Source organism: Xyrauchen texanus, chromosome 29, assembly GCF_025860055.1.
Source record: "Xyrauchen texanus isolate HMW12.3.18 chromosome 29, RBS_HiC_50CHRs, whole genome shotgun sequence".
NCBI classification, from domain to species: Eukaryota; Metazoa; Chordata; class Actinopteri; order Cypriniformes; family Catostomidae; genus Xyrauchen; species Xyrauchen texanus.
Window position 1 is genome coordinate 34,942,885 of NC_068304.1, and position 18,358 is coordinate 34,961,242.

Below are 18,358 nucleotides of genomic sequence, written 5' to 3' on the forward strand. Positions count from 1 at the left end.
CAGTCTTAAAACCAATATACTGATATATTATATTTCCACATATATAGAGAGTGCATATGAACAGTTCTTTATGATTAAAAACATTCAAATCTGAACTCAGCAGAAAAACAAATTTTTAATTGTCCCTTATGACGTCCTCCACTGAAGAAAACAATATGAAAGTTTAGATTTCAAATAGCTTTTAAGGCAACATAATCTTTTAAAAAAAACTACTAATATTCTACTTCTAAACTTTATGCCACTTTCTCACTTTATTAGGGTAAGTTTAATCACATTTTGGGTAGATTTACCTGAAATTATCTTTTTTTATAGTGACACCAGCACCAAATGCAATTCCTTGAACTTTAGTTCTTTGTAAATACACACTGTAAACCCTCATTGAAGAAAAACAAACTAGAAAGATTTACCTCATTTTCACTTTGTACGTTTTTGCAGTTTTTCTAAGTACAACTTAATGGTGTAAAATTAAGTAAAAAACTATTTGACATAATATTTATTAAAATAAGTGAGTAAATTTAACTTAAAAAATTACTGCCGGCAATACCTTTTACTTACTAATATGATATACATGGTACTTAAATAAACTTTATTTAAACTGACATATTATTATTAGAACATGACACTTTTTAACTTTCCTTACAATCATGTTTAATAATGTAATAATTCATGCTATATTGTTTTTGAGAAAAAATCACCTTGCATAGCAGGCGATAAAAACAAACTGTGCACGCAGACCTTAACACAAAACACCATGACGGTGACAATCGACAGATAATGTCTTTGATCATGAACAGGTAATATTGAGTAGAAAATTAAGTTCAGACTGCACAAAAGAAGTTACTAAACATAACTATTTAACAATAAAAATGGTGTAAATCAACTTGCAAAAAGTGAAACTAAGCAAGCTCATTATTTTCCAAGCCCAGTGCATGCTGGGAACATCAGCTTCGAGTACAAGTACAATTTACTTATTTTATTTACCAGGGAAATTTACTCAAATTAGCAAATCAAAGTAGCATTTTTACTTCATTAATTAGGAGGACACCACATGAAACACATTTCTAGATTACGCGACAAAACAATTTTACAGTGTAGTTCTCAACACTTATACAAATATATTTGTTGTAAGTTCAACATAACTCAATAAGTTGTGTTTTGGTACTCATTTATACACTTTTAATTTGTTAACTGATCAAACTTGTCTGAGCTGAGAACATATTATGATTAGATATGACCAGTCCTGCTAACTGGACCTTAAATGTTAATACATAAAACATGAGGACTTATATAGACATGTAAAGAGAATCAATAAAGGCATTATCTCTGTTTAATGTTGCTGATATTGTTTTGTTGTAAATTATGGTGATTACTACTCTCATTGGTGTGCCGTGCTCATTTAAAACATGAACTTACTTTGAGGAAGAACAGATCTTGTGTTCAGAGATCATCTAATTAATATAATGCATCATGGTTTCCCATCTCAATGAAATAACTTATATAGCAACTTGATTCATTTAAAGGGAGAGTCCACCCAAAAATTAAACTTCTCTCATTATTTACTCACACTCATGATATCCCAGGTGTGTATGACTTTCTTTCCTTACCAGAACACATTTGAAGAAAAATAGAAAAATGTCTTAGCTCAGTAGGTCCTTAAAATGTAAGTGAATGGCGATAAAAATGTCTGGGTCCAGAAATCACAGACAGTCAGCATAAACGTCTTCCATACGACTCTAATCTAAAGCGACATGATCGCTTTTGGTGTGAAAAATTATCAATGTTTAAGTACTTTTTTAACTATAAGCCAATGCTTCAGGAGAGGTGGAGTATCTTGTGTGAATTGGAGAGGTGGAGTATCTCGTGTGACGTATTCACGTTGCCATGGATACCAAAGTAATCTCACGTTCTCCACTCGGTTGAGGCATCCAAGATAAGCACACAAAAGCACCATTGTGAGTAACGAAACAGATAAATACAGATCTAAAGCAAAATCAACCAAGCTACTGTACAGCGCTACTCCTCCAGTGTTTTTCAAATGCCAATGCGATTACGTCACACGAACATACCGCTGCCGACCAGAAGCACGATTTAGAGTTTAAAAAGGTATTTCAATATTTATCTTTTTCGCACCAAAAGCGATCATGCCGCTTTAGGCAACATTAATTTAAGAACTGGTGTCATATGAATGACATTTATGCTGACTGTGACTGTTGGACCTTCAAAAGAGAAATCTCAATTCACTTGCACTTTAAGGACCTACTGAGCTAAGACATTTTTCTATTTTTCTTCAAATGTGTTCTGGTTAAGAAAGAAAGTCATACACACCTGGGATACCAAGAGGGTGAGCAAATAATTTGATTAATTTGAAAAAAAAATGTGGGTGAACTTTCCCTCTACCACACACTCCACTCATCACAACAATGGTAACTCCCATGATTATTTGCTCAATTGCTTAATTAATTTAAGGCAATGCATTTACACAAATCCTCTGAAGCGTATTGAACTTAGTTCAATAAGTCACAAAAAAGTCTAAAAACCTCTTGGTGGAACTTATAAATCATCTCCCATGCAAGTGGTTCTTAATGTTTTTGGCCTTGCATTGTCTAAGGCAATAATCAGACCCAGCATAAATGTAATCCATAAGAATCCAGTGGTTTAATCCATGTCTTTAGAAGTGATATAATAGGTGTGGGTGAGAAACAGATCCATTTTTAAGTCTTTTTTTACTATAAACTCCCTGACCAGTGGGTGGCAATATGCACGAACAATGTGAATCGCCAAAAACAAAAAAAAGATGTTAAAGAATGTTAAAGTTAAAGTGGGCATTTATAGTAAAATAGGACTTAAATATTGATCTGTTTCTCACCCACAGCTATTATATCGCTTCTAAAGATATCGATTTTTCCAATGGAGTCGTACGCATTAATTTTATGCTGCCTTTATGTGCTTTTTTTCAAGCATTTAAGTTCTGGCTACCATTCACGTGCATTGTATGCTTTACAAACAGCTGTTCCTCCATTATGCTTGCCATGCACAGTTTCTGCGTTGTGGTCAAAAGTGGTTTGGGATTGAGAAATATGTAGGCCTATACAGTATCTTGACTTTTCAGACATTTCTCAGCATTTTGATTAGGCCTAAGTTAGATTACTTTAATAAAACTAGTTATGACAAATGTATTCATCTTGCAGCCCCCATGGAAGTTTGCTGAGGGCCCCCTGGTTACAGACTTGTATTTTTTGTAAAAAGGGTCTTTTAAGAGTTTACACTGTCAATAAAAAGTTCAGAAACACTGGACTTAATGTATGTTTCTCATTATCTTATTGATAATTTCTCGTCATATTGATAAAGTCTTGTGCTAAAATGCATGAAATAAGTTGACAAATATAAACTGTGCCTGTGCAATTCGTTTCAAAACAAAAAAATTTAACTTTTTATTATTATTATTATTATTTATTTATTTATTTAGAACAGATATGCAGCCAACAAGACTCCAACATACACGGATGCACCTTTAAGATGGTGTGTCCAAACTTTTGTCAGACACTTTACATCAGACATTAGATAAATGGTGCAATTTTTTACCTGGTGGGATGGTGAATCCAGGTGGCAGCTGAATAGTAGTTTGTTGTTGTGGTGGTCTGACAATCAGCTGCGGCGTGACGACCCTCTGTTGCGCAGGTGTAGCGGGACGCGTCTGCGTATGCGTCTGCACGGGTCTTATCACCGGGCTCACCGGAGCTGCACTGACACTGACTGCGAGTTTGACAGGAGAAGAAGTCACCGAAGACGGCGCGGGACTGGAAACCGAATTCACCGCTGGTTTCCCGTCTGCGGGCTTACTGTGGTTTACTTGCGCGTCCTCCGCTCCTATCCGAGCTGCCTGCTGGACAAGAGCGGACACGGAGGTGCCGTTTCCTTTCTGCGCGATGCTGGCGATGATGTGACGCGGGAGTCGCTGCAGCGCGATGGTGGGCGTTCCACGGTCCAGCGCGATCGCCTGCGGCTTACTAGACACGGTGAAAGTCGTGCTGTTCGGGGACGGCAGGGTCACGGCGGTGGATACGGTAACAGGAGGAGAGTTGGATGTGGTAGGTGATGCTGCTGCTGATGCTGCGGCTCCTCCGTTGCCATTGAGACTGGGTGATGCTGCGCCCCTCAGGGAGCGCGTATTGACCGGGTGTTTCTTACGGGTGTCCCTCTGGCTCTCACCTTTGTTTCCCGGCGGTGCCCCATCAGATGCTGTGGTGATGATAACGATGTTGCCATGTGATCTCATGGTGTTCTCCTTCTCCAGGGCTTTCGTTTGTTTATCCTTACTGGCTTCTTTCAGGTCAGAATCCGAGTTGCCCGCAGCTTTACGCCCGTGCTGCTGTTGCTGCTGCTGCAGCTGTGGATGTTGTTGTTGTGTTGGTTCTGATGGACTGTCTACGCTGGCTGGCAGCTGCGCTCTTCCTCCCGCCTGCTGCTTCGCGATGCCCGGGTGTGTGTTTGCGCAGCCCGGGTGAGTGTTTTCGGGTTGTGCAGTGGTCGCAGCGCTCTGGCCCACCAGCTGAGACTCCAGGGAGCCCACTAGATCGCTCACGGCTTTTTCGTCCACCTCGGAGAAGAGCATGTCTTCCAGAGGGTCGGAGGCGCCCGCCATATTCGCTCTGTGTGATGGGATGTCTGGCTTCTCCTGGTGCGCGTCCACGAGCGCGAGTGCGCAGTCGTGTTACTATGGCATTATGGGAATGAGTGTGACGTCAGAGTGGCAAAGAAAGAAAGAAAGAAAGAAAGAAAGAAAGAAAAGAAAGAAAGAAAGAAAGAAAGAAAGAAAGAAAGAAAGAAAGAGGTGTTTTTTTTAGAAATTAAGTTAATGTCACTTGGTGAAGGATTTATCCTTCAGTTTCAAGAAACTTTATATAAATAAAACAAAAATAGCTGCAGACGTTTGGAAAGTTAAATGATTTGTTCATATATACATATCAATATATAAATGCTCAATCAATATACGGTATAATTATACTTTTAAGAGGCTGAAAAAGAGAAAAAGCCCGTTCACATAATAATTTAAGTTTCGGGGTTGGGGGAATGCTGAAGCATTTATGACAGTTGTGCATGGCATCTATGGATGTGATGTGAAATATTTGAATCTATTTAACAGTAAAAACTCTTTGTCACTCACGTGCAGTGTGCTGAGTTTGAAATAGGCCTATCATATTTGCGTTATTACACATGAATTGCTTCATTACACATGCATAGCGGCGGCGTGTGCGATTTGGAAGATTTTATTATCTTCTAGCGTTGAAGTAAATACATTTTGTGCTTCTTAAAATAAAATAAAAACCTCCTTTTTATTTATTTTCAAAATTCCTAATAAACTGAAAGACATATAACCTCTTACGTAACGGGAGTCACGCTCAAACCCCGCGAGTTCTCGCGATACTTGAGGCGAGATGGGGGGTCGCGTGTCCCAGCATGCATCTGTTCAGTGCGAAGGAGAACGAGCACGGCCATGTCGAGTTAAACGCACACTGAGGAAACAAAGCACACAAAAGAACCCAAAAACAGCCGTCAGACCGAGTGAATCTAAAGAGAGCGTGAGAAGAGCGGTCGAGCAACCCCGAGGGAGTAATTTAACGTGCAAAGATGAGCGGAGGGACGCCTTATATCGGTAGCAAGATCAGCCTGATCTCAAAGGCCGAGATTCGATATGAGGGAGTTTTATACACAATCGACACTGAGAACAGCACTGTAGCTCTGGCGAAAGGTAAATATAAATATATGTATACGCACTAAACTTGCTCGCATATATACTTTCAGTATAAACAACACTGATAACTGAGATGTAGCCTGGCAAAGGTACATCAAAATATATATATATATATATATATACACACATTATATATACACACATTATATATACTTGATATACTGTAAACATTGAGAACAGCACTGTAGCTCTGGTGAAAGGCAAATCAAAATGCGTACAATCACTATATATATATACACACTCATACTTATACACCCAATGCACATATACACAGATCATATATGAGGTAATTTATATAACATCCACACTAAACAACTTTGTAGCTCTGCTGCATAATAAAATATATACTCACACATATACCCCCACTATATATACACATTAAATTGCAGTTACCATAAATGCAGGCCGCTCTCTGCAAAATATCCTGAGTTACTGATGCCTAGTTCAACATTGAACTTGTGCAGACTTCTCTGCTGTATGCATTGCAGTCGGTCAGCCCAATGCTATCCTCTTATGTATGTTTGCTTTTAAGTTTTACTTTCGAGTAATTTATGTATTTGACAACATTGCATGTTTTGTTCTCCTGTAATATTATCTCTCTTTCCCTAAATCTTTTTAGTCAAGTCCTTTGGCACTGAGGATCGCCCCACGGACAGACCCATCCCCCCTCGTGATGACATCTTTGAGTACATCATATTTCGAGGAAGCGACATCAAAGATCTGACTGTGTGTGAGCCACCCAAACCCACCTGTAATCTTCCTCAGGACCCGGCCATCGTGCAGGTGAGCCATGCACATTGTATTAAACATTCAGTTTTTACTATGAAACCAACAATCATAAAGCAAAGTATATGTTGACTGGTAACTGTTCATGTGTTTATGTATAGTCCTCTCTCGCATCCACCACTGGCCCTGCGGCTCCTACCTTTCAGTCGTATACCCCCTTCAGTCGGGCCCCTGTGGCCCCTTACAGCCAGTTCAGCTCCAGTCCACTGGTACCCCAGGTGTTCGGAGCAGCAGTTGCTGGTGGTATGTTTTTACTCACTATTGTAGTCTAGAAGATTGAAAGCAATCATGATGAACTGTAGGGCCAGAATAACCATGTGCATCAAGGAGAAGATAAATTATTTGACATACTCACAAGTTGTACTTCAGTGCAAGCTGAGAAGATGGCAAGCCACATTTACCACTTTTTTTTTTTACTTTTTAAAAAAATAAATAGCTACTTTTCATAGGAAAGTTAAAGGTTCAATACAAGTAAAGCTCGATCCGACATCATTTGTAGCAAAAATGTTTACCACAAAAAAGTATTTTAACTCAACCCTTGTTTATAAAAAATTAAATCACAGTTACAGCAAAGCATTTACAACAGAAGTGAATGAGGCCAGTCCATAAACATTTAATCAAACATCGTTAGTATAGCCACAAGATGTAATCATTATACGTAATCCGATAACATTTTTGTGATAAAATCTCTGTTCTAATGATTTTAGCGTGATTAAAATCGTTTGCAGGGTTTACTGCCATAGCGTCATCATGGCTGCAAAGTTGTAAAATTAGATATAACTGTACACCGATAAAGTTGTAAGTGATTTTATCTCACTAAAATCATGTTAACAAGTATTATTTTTACACCTTATGATGTGTATTTTAATGTTTATGGACTGGTCCCATTCACTTCCATTAAAAGTGACTCACTGTAACCCTGATTTTTCTTCTTTTTAAAAAAAAAATAATAATATAGATGTGTGTGTGTGTATATGTATGTGTGTGTGTATATATATATACATACACACACTGGCGGCCAAAAGTTTGTAATAATGTACATATTTTGCTCTTAGGGAAAGAAATTGGTATTTTTATTCACCAAAGTGGCATTCACAATGTATAGTCAGGACATTAATAATGTGAAAAATTACTATTTGAAAGAAATGTTCAAAACTGGTTAAACTACTTCAAAGAGTTCTCATCAAAAAATCCTCCACGTTCAACAATGACAGCTTTGCAGATCCTTGGTATTCTAGCTTTCAAGCTGACATTTCACCCCACACTTCCTGTAGCACTTGCCGTAGATGTGGCTGTCTTGTCGGGCACTTCTCGTGCACCTTACAGTCTAGCTGATCCCACAAAAGCTCAATGGGGTTAAGATCCATAACACTCTTTTCCAGTTATCTGTGGCAACTCAAAAAACAAAGACAATGTTAAGCTTCATTTAACAAACCAAATAGCTTTAAGCTGTGTTTGATGTAATGGCAAGTGATTTTGTAGTACCAAATGAGCAATTTAGCATGATTACTCAAGGAGAAGGTGTTTGAGTGATGGCTGCTGGAAATGGGGCCTGTCTAAATTTGATCAAATATTAAATTTTTCAAATAGTAATGGTGCTGTTTTTCACATCAGTGTGTCCTGACTATAATTTGTGATCAGTTCAATGCCACTTTGGTAAATAAAAGGACCAATTTCCTTCTGAAACCGCAAAATCTGTACATTATTAAAAAATAAAATATATATATATATATATATATATATATATATATATATATATATATATATATATATATATATAAACAAGAGTCAAATGCTGTCCATTGATCTTAACTTGTATTGAACCTGGAACATTCAGTATATCCCTGGTTGGAAACTGGGATACAACACTGGCTGCATAACAAAACATTTATAATGATAAAAACAAATCTTAATAAATTGTGTAAATATTGTTTATAATATACACAATTATCAATTGTGCATTTGTGCTTCAATGATTTGAGCATTTTGTTGCATTTAAAAGTGCACTTAAGTAGTTACATTGAATTGCACAACTGTATTTTAAATTGCACACAGTATGTAACAGGAACAACTGTAAACCAGAAAAATTTATGGATATTTGAATGTTTTTTTTCTGGTTATAATAAAACTGCTGTATATAATGCTACAATTAGTGTCGGTCTGGATGGGTTTTTCTCCCAGTGTCATGTTAAAGCCCACACTTAAGGTTGTGCTTTTCCTCCCCTAACAGGAAGCAGCTCAGGACCTGCGTTCAGTAGCGAGAGAAGCAGTACTGCCCCTCTGTCCCAGAGCACTGCTTTACCTCACTCGCTGAGTCACAAAGTCGAAGGTAATGAGAACCGGCTCTAACGTGTGGCTTTAGTGTGTTAAACAGGTTACAGCAGATGTCATTGCTATGCAGTGAATTTGACTTGGTGAAGCACAGTTTTGTAACAGTCATTCTTCTCTGGTGTGTCAATTTGCAGTATAGCTTCACTGATTATGTACATTTTTTTAAAGACAACATGAAATGTAAATTGACCCCTTTCTTAATACATATCCATGGTCTTATTGTGCATAACTCTTTGTGCAACACAATTGTTTCATAATCTTTCATTATATCTAGTGATTTTTCTCTCTCTTTTAAACAACCTTAATTTTTGCAATGACTGAGTGTGTGGGGGAAATGTGTGACATTACAGGACTTATATGTCTTGCAAATTATGTTTTATTTTGTCTTCAGTTGATTTTTACAGCATTAAATGATAATAAGCTACATTGTTTTCTCTCATTTAGCTCCACATTGCAGTGGCTTTTTTTGTTGATTTGTGAGTCTTTAAACCAGATTGTGCCCTCTGCTGCAGTTCAATCGAGCCCATCTCTGGAGCCCCTAAAGAAGAACCCGATCCTGGAGCATGCGGTTCAGACAGCCAGTGTCGCTCCCCCTGCAACTGCAGTGGGTTCAGTGAGTCAGAGGTGTCCTGGAGCACCTCGAACCAACCTCAGTGCTCCGAAACCTGCTGAAAACCTGGAACTAAACAAAGGTGAGAACCAGAGCTGATGGGCAGTTTTTCAGCTGGCATTAAAAAACAAACAGTGGCTTCTACCGTGGCTCATCTAATAATATTTTAGTCTGAACTATCAAATTAATAAAATTACCTTAAAAGTTTAATACACAGATAAGGTCAAGTGATCGGTTTCTCTGTATACTGCAGACATTAATTGTAAAATCATTTTTTCATCTTCAGCATCTGATGTTCAGAAGATCACCCGGGAATTACTTTGCCCAGAATCGGACACAAACAGACCTGATAACAAAGACTCAAACAAACGCCAGTCTGGAGGTGAGCCACTTTAAAATGCTTGCCTGGTATATCTTCTGCTTGTTGGTCTTTGGTTAAATAATCTATGAAGTTGATGTATGAAAACTGTTGTTTCTCTGTCCAGGTGGCACTCCTTCGATGAGGAAGGGGCGGGGCAGTGGGGGCGGAAGTGGTGGTCAGCGTGGAAGGGGCAGGTTTAATGGGCGCAGAGATGGACCAATGAAATTTGAGAAGGACTTTGATTTCGAGAGCGCTAACGCCCAGTTCAATAAGGAGGAGATTGATCGCGAGTTCCAGAACAAACTCAAGATTAAAGGTGCCATTCACAGCTTTTTTTTATCAAACCAAAGAGTGAATACTTCTGTTATGCTTTTTAGGGGTTAAAAGACAACAAGAAACCGCATGCGCAATGCATTTAAAAATGGACATTTATTAATTCATCAGATTCTTTTATATATTTAGCAGCTTAACAAATGAGAAAAAATACAACCAATTTATAATACAGAAGCCGTAAGACAAAAAGAAAAAATCCCACACTACCATAGCATGAAAAACACAATCAGGAATTTATTTGTGATGTTTATAACAATTACATGATGCAAATGTTGATTGTTAATCGTGTATTTTAAACATGTTGGCATTATATTTGGTGTTTTATGTATGCCTGATGAAGGTCGTGACCAAAACTTCTCAAATAAATACCTGATCATGTTTGGTAGTCAGGGATATGATTCTTCCGGATTAAATGTGACCCGTGTGAATTATGTAAATCCGTAAGAGGGGGAGGGTTGTTAATATTTATCGAGGGCCGGTGGTGGCTCAGCGGTTAAGGCTCTGGGTTACTGACCGAAAGGTTCAAGCCCCAGCACCGCCAAGATACCACTGTTGGGCCCTTGAGCAAGGCCCTTGACCCTATCTGCTCCAGGGGTGCTCTTTCATGGCTGACCCTGCACTCTGACCCCAGTTTAGTTGGAATATGCAAAAACAACTGCATTTCATTGGCTCTGTACCTGTACTCTGCACAATGACAATAAAGTTGAATCTTAATATGTTATCGACAGCGTCCTGTCCGGTGCATTCTCAATAAGCATTTTTCATCTAACCATAAACAAGTGCCATTCAAACTTCCCTCGGTACTTCACTCACAAACTTCGCTGCTGCGTCACGAACACACTGAGAACGCGTGAGACGTCCTGATTTTCACCGTTAGGACTTCAAAGTAGGACAGGTATATTTTCATTCATCAAGACAAATTAAATGGTTGGATATAAAACGGCTTTGAACCGTTACCACTGTTGCTAACAATCGCGATTGTTAAGCCACGTTACTGAATTTGCTGTGAAATCGTGACAATTATCTTAAGTACTCATTGCCTGTACATCGAACCGCTTGTACACCGATCAGCCACAACATTAAAACCACCTGACTAATATTGTGTAGGTCCCCCTCGTGTTGCCAAAACACTGCCAACCCGCATCTCAGAATAGCATTATGAGATACTATTCTTTTAACCACAATTGTACAGAGCGGTTATCTGAGTTACTGTAGACTTTGTCAGTTTGAACCAGTCTGGCCATTCTCTGTTGACCTCTCTCTGAGTAAACTCTAGAGACGGTTGTGTGTGAAAATCTCATGAGATCAGCAGTTACAGAAATACTCAAACCAGCCCATCTGGCACCAACAATGAATAAGCATGTAATATTACATGTTTTTAGGAGTGCAGACCCCTCTTCATCGTGTGGCTAGTATTATTTCTGGATTGTGCATTTAAATGAACAGAGAGTGGACTCACAAAAGCTCATGTCGATTTTTATTACATCAGCAACCCAAGTTAATTTTCCACTCTAAAGGGGGAATGATTTTACCATATTGGCTATGCCACAATATTGAATTTAAAATGTGAATCAGAGTATTACAAAATGTGTAGTGGGATATTATTGTTATGTATGCAAAATATGGGTTACATCAGTCGGGGGAAAAAAAATCATAATTGTGTTTGAAGTTGTTGCTTATTAATATTTTTAGAGATTATGAAAGCAAAATGTTTTTTTCGTTTGAATAACGTGTTCTGATTAATTGTGTACATTGTAATTTGCATAAAGGAAATTTAGATGATTTCTGGGAACATTTAATCTTTTTTTTTATTATTATTATATTATATTCATTACATTTAGGCACATTGTCCCACTGAAATTCTTAATACTACAATGCAGATGTTTTGATGGATTTTTTTTTTTCTCATTACTCTCTGATATTCAGTAGATTGTCATCACTGTAGTACAGTCTTTTTTTTTTTTTTTTGCAGTACAGCAAATACTACCATGATGTAGTCCATTACAGTCATTCAAATTTATTGGGAAATTGTGCTTCATTTTCTGGAATATATTCTCAGTGCCTAAAATCCGATTGGTACAAAAAATAATCTTAATTTTATGTGAGCAAAATAATGTATGATTTATTTTTTTGATTTGTTTATGAAATATAACCGTACATGTCTAATAACATATGAAGGTAATGCGGTCCACCTTGATTTCACGTTGTCTTTAATTGAATTCACCTGTAAATAATCCACTCATTTACAATTATGTTGCCCTGTACTGACAGAGATATGTTTAATATCAGCAGGGAGTGTTATTATGTTACTGTGTGCTACAGATGAGAAGGGGGAGAAATTGGAGAAGACCCTGAATGGAGAGGAGAAGACAGATTCAGGTGTGGAAACTCAAAACAGTGGAGGCAACGCTGATGAGGAAGATCCGCTGGGACCCAACTGTTACTATGACAAAACCAAGTCCTTCTTCGACAACATCTCTTGTGATGGATCGAGGTGAAATCTGAGCTCCTCCACTAATGGTTTTTACTTGTGCGACACAAGTATTTTTTAATTTATTTATTTTTCATCTCAAATCAATGTTTCATGTGCATTTATTTATTTATTTATTTGGCAAGTAGTTTTGTAGTAAGATACACAATGAGCTGTCAAAAGTTAATTAATTATAAAAATAAACACCAACAGAACTCCGACCCTATCCAGAAGTTGATTTCAGCTGTTTAGTGGGTTTTTTTCCTTGTCACGTAATTACATAATTTCAACGTAAATACATTTTTTATGTTCATGTATTTGGTTATTAGCTGTGTAATAAGTGGGATTATGTACAGTAAAACCGCTTTGCGTCAAGGTTTATTTCACGATAACAACCGGCTGACTGTACATTATCCCTTACATATTTCTCATTAAACCTCTTCTGGTGAAATATATAGGATATAAACAGCTTAACACATAAAAATAGAGCAGTGTAACGAAGCCAAGTACCCATTTCAAACTAAGAGTCCCTCGTGTGTTCTGGGCTTGTATTTTTTAAGTCCCATGTTATGCACCAAATCTTTTTTTTCTTATTGGAATTTTGGTTGAACAATAAACTGCACCTAGGAATTCATAAATTTGACTCTTGTAGCATCTTATGTCTTTGCCCTTCATAGTATGAAAAGCTATCCGGCAATTCATTAGTTACCATCATTTCCACCACCTTTGGCAAAATCCACTATTGGTAAACCTCTACTCACAACTAATTTTGTTCCACAAACCAAGTAAAAACTCCATCAGTAGAATTTGTATTTGTAATGTTGAAATGTAACTATGAAATCGGAAAATAAAAGCACTCTTCTCTTCCTTCTAGAAAGGAGAAACCTGGAGGTGCTCCTGGGAGGTACAGTCTCTTTTAATTGATTTTATTTAATGTTCAGTATTAACTTGATGATTATGTTCATGGTTCAAATTGCCTTATTATTAGTATTATTCTAGAATGTCTTCCACTTAAAAAAACGGCAATTTGAAGAATTGCACACATGTATCTTTTTCCTCTGGTTTAGAGAGCGAAGGCACACCTGGGCAGAGGAGAGGAGAATGAATGCAGAGACTTTCGGTATTCCAGTGCGTCATAATCGTGGAGGTTTCCGGGGCAGAGGTGGTGGCATGGGCTTCCGTGGTGGTCGCGGGCGTTCTGCCAGCAGGGGCTCGTTCATGCCCTCCCGTGGGGGCGGAGCCGGATTCAGGGGTGGTTTCAGAGGTGGCAGAGGAGGGCGAGAGTTTTCTGATTTTGAATACAGGGTTAGTACTTCCTCTCTTACCCCTGTTATTGACCAATCGTAAATATAAGTTTAAGGCTCCTCTGATGCTGCATTTCATGTACATTGAACCTAAGCAGCATCAGAACTGCCTTTGATACTAGGAGCTGAGGGGGGTCAGAGCAGGCTTGATTTAGTCTGGCTTTTGTGTCTTTAAACAGAATTTTGAGTAGACGCACAGCAGCCTCAAATCTGCTGTGTAAAGACTCCTTAACAGATTTGAAAATGCGATTGTAGCGAGCAACGTGTATTTAACCCAGCATTTTTGTCATGCTTCCTTTAAAATTGTTGATTGTGCATTGTATCATGTATACCTGCACACGTATACACGTCTTACTGTCGCTTGACTCTGCAAAAACCTGTTGTAGCTTCATTTTTAAATTGTTTTCGCCATCATTTGAAAGTCGGCTTGATAAAATAAGGCAAAATCTTTTCTATTTCAAACTGTTTTTATATATATATATATATATAAACGTATTCACTGTGGTGATGTTGTAATGCATTTCTTTATTTTATGTTCTTTTCAGAAAGAGAACAAAGTGGCAGCATAGTGAAACCTGAAGATCAGATCATCCTAACAGCCAAGAATCTACACTCATCACCATATAGATTAACGCTTTGGTTTTGACACCTGACCAACAGGAACACTCTCTCTCTCTCTCCCTCTCTCCGTTTAACACCAGCGTAGGTGCGGCCTGCCTTCTGCTGGACACGCAGCTTTGAGGTTTTTTTATCCTTATTCCTTTTTAAGAAAAAAAAAACGACTTGATGTCTTTTGGAAACTTTTGATCTTCGTTTGAGGGGAAAGAATTTGTGTATAAAATGCCATCGAATTATTATCTGCTATTTTTGCATCAAACCTTTTAGTTCCTTTCGTAACAAACACAGGAATGGTATTTGACAGTACTTCTTTTGGTGAACAGAACCCCGCTGATACTGTGAGCGCTCCTCAGTCAAATAGCTTTATTATGTTTATTTTGTTGGATCTAGTCTCCGGTGTCTTTAGAAGCCAAAAAAACTGGTCTAGAGGCTGTAAGGTGTGTGTCAGACCAAAGTGAAACTGAAACCACCTAATCAAAATAAATATTTAATTTCCCAAGAGCCTACTAGATTCGCTCATGTGGAACATGCGCTTGATGGTTGTCCATCTGTATAGATGATATTTACTTATTCATTTGGTAGGTTAACATGGTTTAAGTCTTTAGTTACGTTTAAAAAAAAAAAAAAGCATATAATCTGGACAAGCCTCTTTTTAGTTCTGTACTGTGTACACATATCAGACAACATCAATATCAAACAATAGGTCAGACCACCCTCCAGTGTTTCACTCAAAAACATCCCAATTTATGATTGAATGTATTTATCAATTCAACGATGTCTGGATGAACTCTTGTTGAAGGGTATTTTTTTTCTCTCTCTCTTTTAAACCGTTTTGTCCTGAAGTCCTCTCTGCCACTGTATGCAGGATGTTAGTTTGTCCCTGCTGGATTAGACTTCTGTCTTGTCTTGAAAATGTATTTTGAGAATTGAGTGCCAGTTATTCTTGCCTTTTTGATGTCAATTCTAGATTTCTAAGAGGGCTTTTTGATAAAAACTCATCAAACCCATATTAATGGCCAATTATGAGCCTCATCACTGTTTACCGGCAAGATCTACCGAACCCTTTAAGAACAAGATTAGATTTCTCAAGAATTTTATTAATTTGCACTTTATAGAACCAAAACGCCTCCATACTGTCACAACTGTGTCATAGATGAAAATTCGATGATGTCATTTCATTATCCTCATTCAGCAGATGAATATTGTCACAGAACCCAAAGCAAGGAAGAGAAAAGTAATTGTCTGGTGACTTGGATGAATTATAGAAGGATATTTTAGGTGAATAGATTTGTCTTAAAGGGATAATTCACCAAACTATCTCTTTAATTGGGACAGAATTGCAGTATTTCACTTGAATGCATAAATTCATTGACTTATTAACTGGATAAAAAGATCAATTCATTGCATAGCTCTGGCCTTGAATTAAAATTGTATGATGCCCAGTCTGAATACAAGACTAGTTTCACTTGAAATTAGTGTCCATAAAGCCCTTTGTGAGTAGTTCCAGTTCATGTTTGAATCTCTTGTATGTTCGTGCATTATTTCAGATACCAGCCGTCTAATGCTCTTTTAATTGTGGAGAAGTTTGTTTACCATACTTATCCATCCCTTTTGATTAATGTCGCTGAAGCACTTGTTCCTGTACTAATGGGTTCATTTAGTTATTTTGAGTTATGAGTCATGTGGTGTGCTTCATATTTTTTATTTAAGGGATCCAAAGACTGAATTATGACTAAAATATTGGAGGGGAAATGCTCTTTCAGCTTGTTCTGCATTTATTTTTCTTCTTTTTTGTTTCACATTTGAAGCTCTGCTTGTATTAGCTAAACTGCTCCCTTTTAAAAGCACTACAGGTTTGCTGAGAAATCTCTCAGACACATAGGCAGCTGGGTAAATGCAGTGATTACGTGCTGATCACTTCAGTGAGGGCATGCTGGGAAATCTATTGAGTCACAGGTATTGGTGCGGTGTGGCTGAAATTGGACTGGACTGAGATGTCGAATTAAACCTCAGGCCCGATACAGTAATAAAGTTTATGCCTAACCTTGTATAAGATTTGAAATGACACACGTGCAGAATGTTTCATGTAATACAGGGTTGACAAATGATTTTGTGCTAAGACCTCTGGATGAAATTGACAGGCAAAGTTTTTTTTTTTTTTTTTTCTGAATTCAAGCAATTGTAAATGATGTGCACTTAGAGGGATTCAAACAGGGGCAGACAGAGGTTTTTATTCAAACAAGAGAAATAAATAGTTGTTCAGTATCTTGTTTGTGTCCTTGTTTTTTATATATGAACATACAGTATATGCGAGCAAGAATGTGTAATTAGTTGCATGTTTTGTTTTTTACTTTGTTCTTTCCATTTATTTTAAATATAAAATTAAAAGATTTGGGAAAACTTGACTCAAACTAGATTTCCTGTATCATCTTGCAAAGAACATGCATTTGATTCCTAGTGTACACAAACATAACGTGCTTGACATTGAATGCATTGCAAGTAGCTTTGTGTTAATTGCATTTTCATTTGGCAGACACCTAAATTAGTTTAAAACGAAGGATACAATTAAATACAATCTTTTGGGGCTTGTTTTTTGGGAGAAGAAATTGGAGTTAAAAGGAACACTCTGTAACTTTTTTGTGTCATCTTGGACTTATAGTGACACCTAGTGGTGTGGATGAAGAATCATTCAAAATCAATAGTTTTCAGTTACAGATTAAGCGAGTAGTATTCAGCTGGTCATGTAGATGCCATCCATGCTGCCCGCCTGCTCATGGAGAGGCACAGGGAGAACAACAAACCGGTCCGAATGGCCTTCCTCGATCTGGAGAATGCCTTTGACAGTGCCCCTCACGGCATCATATGGCGAGTGCTTCGATCGCACCAAGTCCCAGATGAATAAATGCACTGGACCCAACTTATTTACCAAGACACCACAAGCAGCGTCCGGTGCCCTGTGGAAACCTCGCCGCCTTTTGATATCCGGGTTGGCGTACACCAGGGGTCAGCCCTATCACCCCTGCTCTTCATCCTCTGCATGGACACAGCCAACATCCAAACGAACCACCCATGGACGATGCTGTATGCCGACGATGTCTTCCTTGCCAAAGAGACCCGCCAGGAACACAAAGCCCAAGTGCAACAGAGGAATGACCATCTCGGCGAAATTGGGCTGAAACTCAACCTCGAAAAGACGGGAGTACATGGAAGCCGCTGGCACAGTCACCATCAACCGGAAAGACCTGACGAAAGTGTATCAGTTCAAGTACCTTGGCTTCACCCTTTCAGCCGATAGCGACAGCCTCCTGGATGCAAGAGTTAACGGCACCTGGATGAAGTGGCGCCAGGTCGCTATGTCCTATGCGACCGACACATACCCACGCACCTCAAGGCAAAGGTCTACAAGACGGTCATCCACCCAGTCGCCCTCTATGGAGCAGAATGCTGACCTGCAACCTCCAAGCATGAACAAGCCCTGCACACGATGGAAATGCACATGCTTAGGTGGACACTGAGACTGACCCGACCAGTCGATAACAGACCATGTTATGAACGAGGACGTCAGGAAGATCATGGGAGTGGCACCGATCACAGAGAAGATGAGAGAAGCTCACCTCTGATGGTATGGCCATGTGACCCGAAGCGAGGAGAGCACTGCAGCTCAGCCCCGATGGAAAACGGCCGCGCATACTACCAAAGAAGAGGTGGATGGATCGAATCAAGGTAGATATGAAGCAGGTCAATGTCGCCCCCAGGGATGACCTGGATCGGAGAAAGTGTAGAACGGCTTGCC

General features: G+C 38.6%; 2 protein-coding genes across 2 annotated transcripts in view; one reads left to right on the forward strand and one right to left on the reverse strand.

Moving 5' to 3' along the window:
* Positions 1-4,670, reverse strand: part of LOC127622800 (transcription initiation factor TFIID subunit 4-like) — a 105,617-nt gene extending 100,947 nt beyond the window's left edge. The window contains exon 1 of the mRNA XM_052096888.1: positions 3,583-4,670. Coding sequence (XP_051952848.1) covers positions 3,583-4,642 — 1,060 coding nt within the window. The 5' untranslated portion in view covers positions 4,643-4,670. The remainder of the gene's footprint in view (positions 1-3,582) is intronic.
* Positions 4,671-5,478: 808 nt separating this feature from the next.
* LOC127622801 (protein LSM14 homolog A-like) lies at positions 5,479-16,857 on the forward strand. Its single transcript, XM_052096889.1, has 11 exons — positions 5,479-5,749; positions 6,372-6,535; positions 6,640-6,781; positions 8,769-8,867; positions 9,382-9,561; positions 9,766-9,861; positions 9,965-10,156; positions 12,496-12,667; positions 13,518-13,547; positions 13,711-13,948; positions 14,493-16,857. Exons 1-11 carry the CDS (start codon positions 5,629-5,631, stop codon positions 14,514-14,516), a joined length of 1,458 nt encoding a protein of 485 aa, XP_051952849.1. The 5' UTR covers positions 5,479-5,628; the 3' UTR covers positions 14,517-16,857.
* The last annotated feature ends 1,501 nt before the right edge of the window (positions 16,858-18,358 follow it).

Bases quoted from the DNA above. Each gene is read 5' to 3' on its own strand.
- LOC127622801 (XM_052096889.1), top strand. From the start codon at position 5,629: ATGAGCGGAGGGACGCCTTATATCGGTAGCAAGATCAGCCTGATCTCA. The intron at 9,562-9,765 runs GTGAGAACCAGA...TTTCATCTTCAG, and splicing joins AAACCTGGAACTAAACAAAG to CATCTGATGTTCAGAAGATC. The intron at 9,862-9,964 runs GTGAGCCACTTT...TTCTCTGTCCAG, and splicing joins AAACAAACGCCAGTCTGGAG to GTGGCACTCCTTCGATGAGG.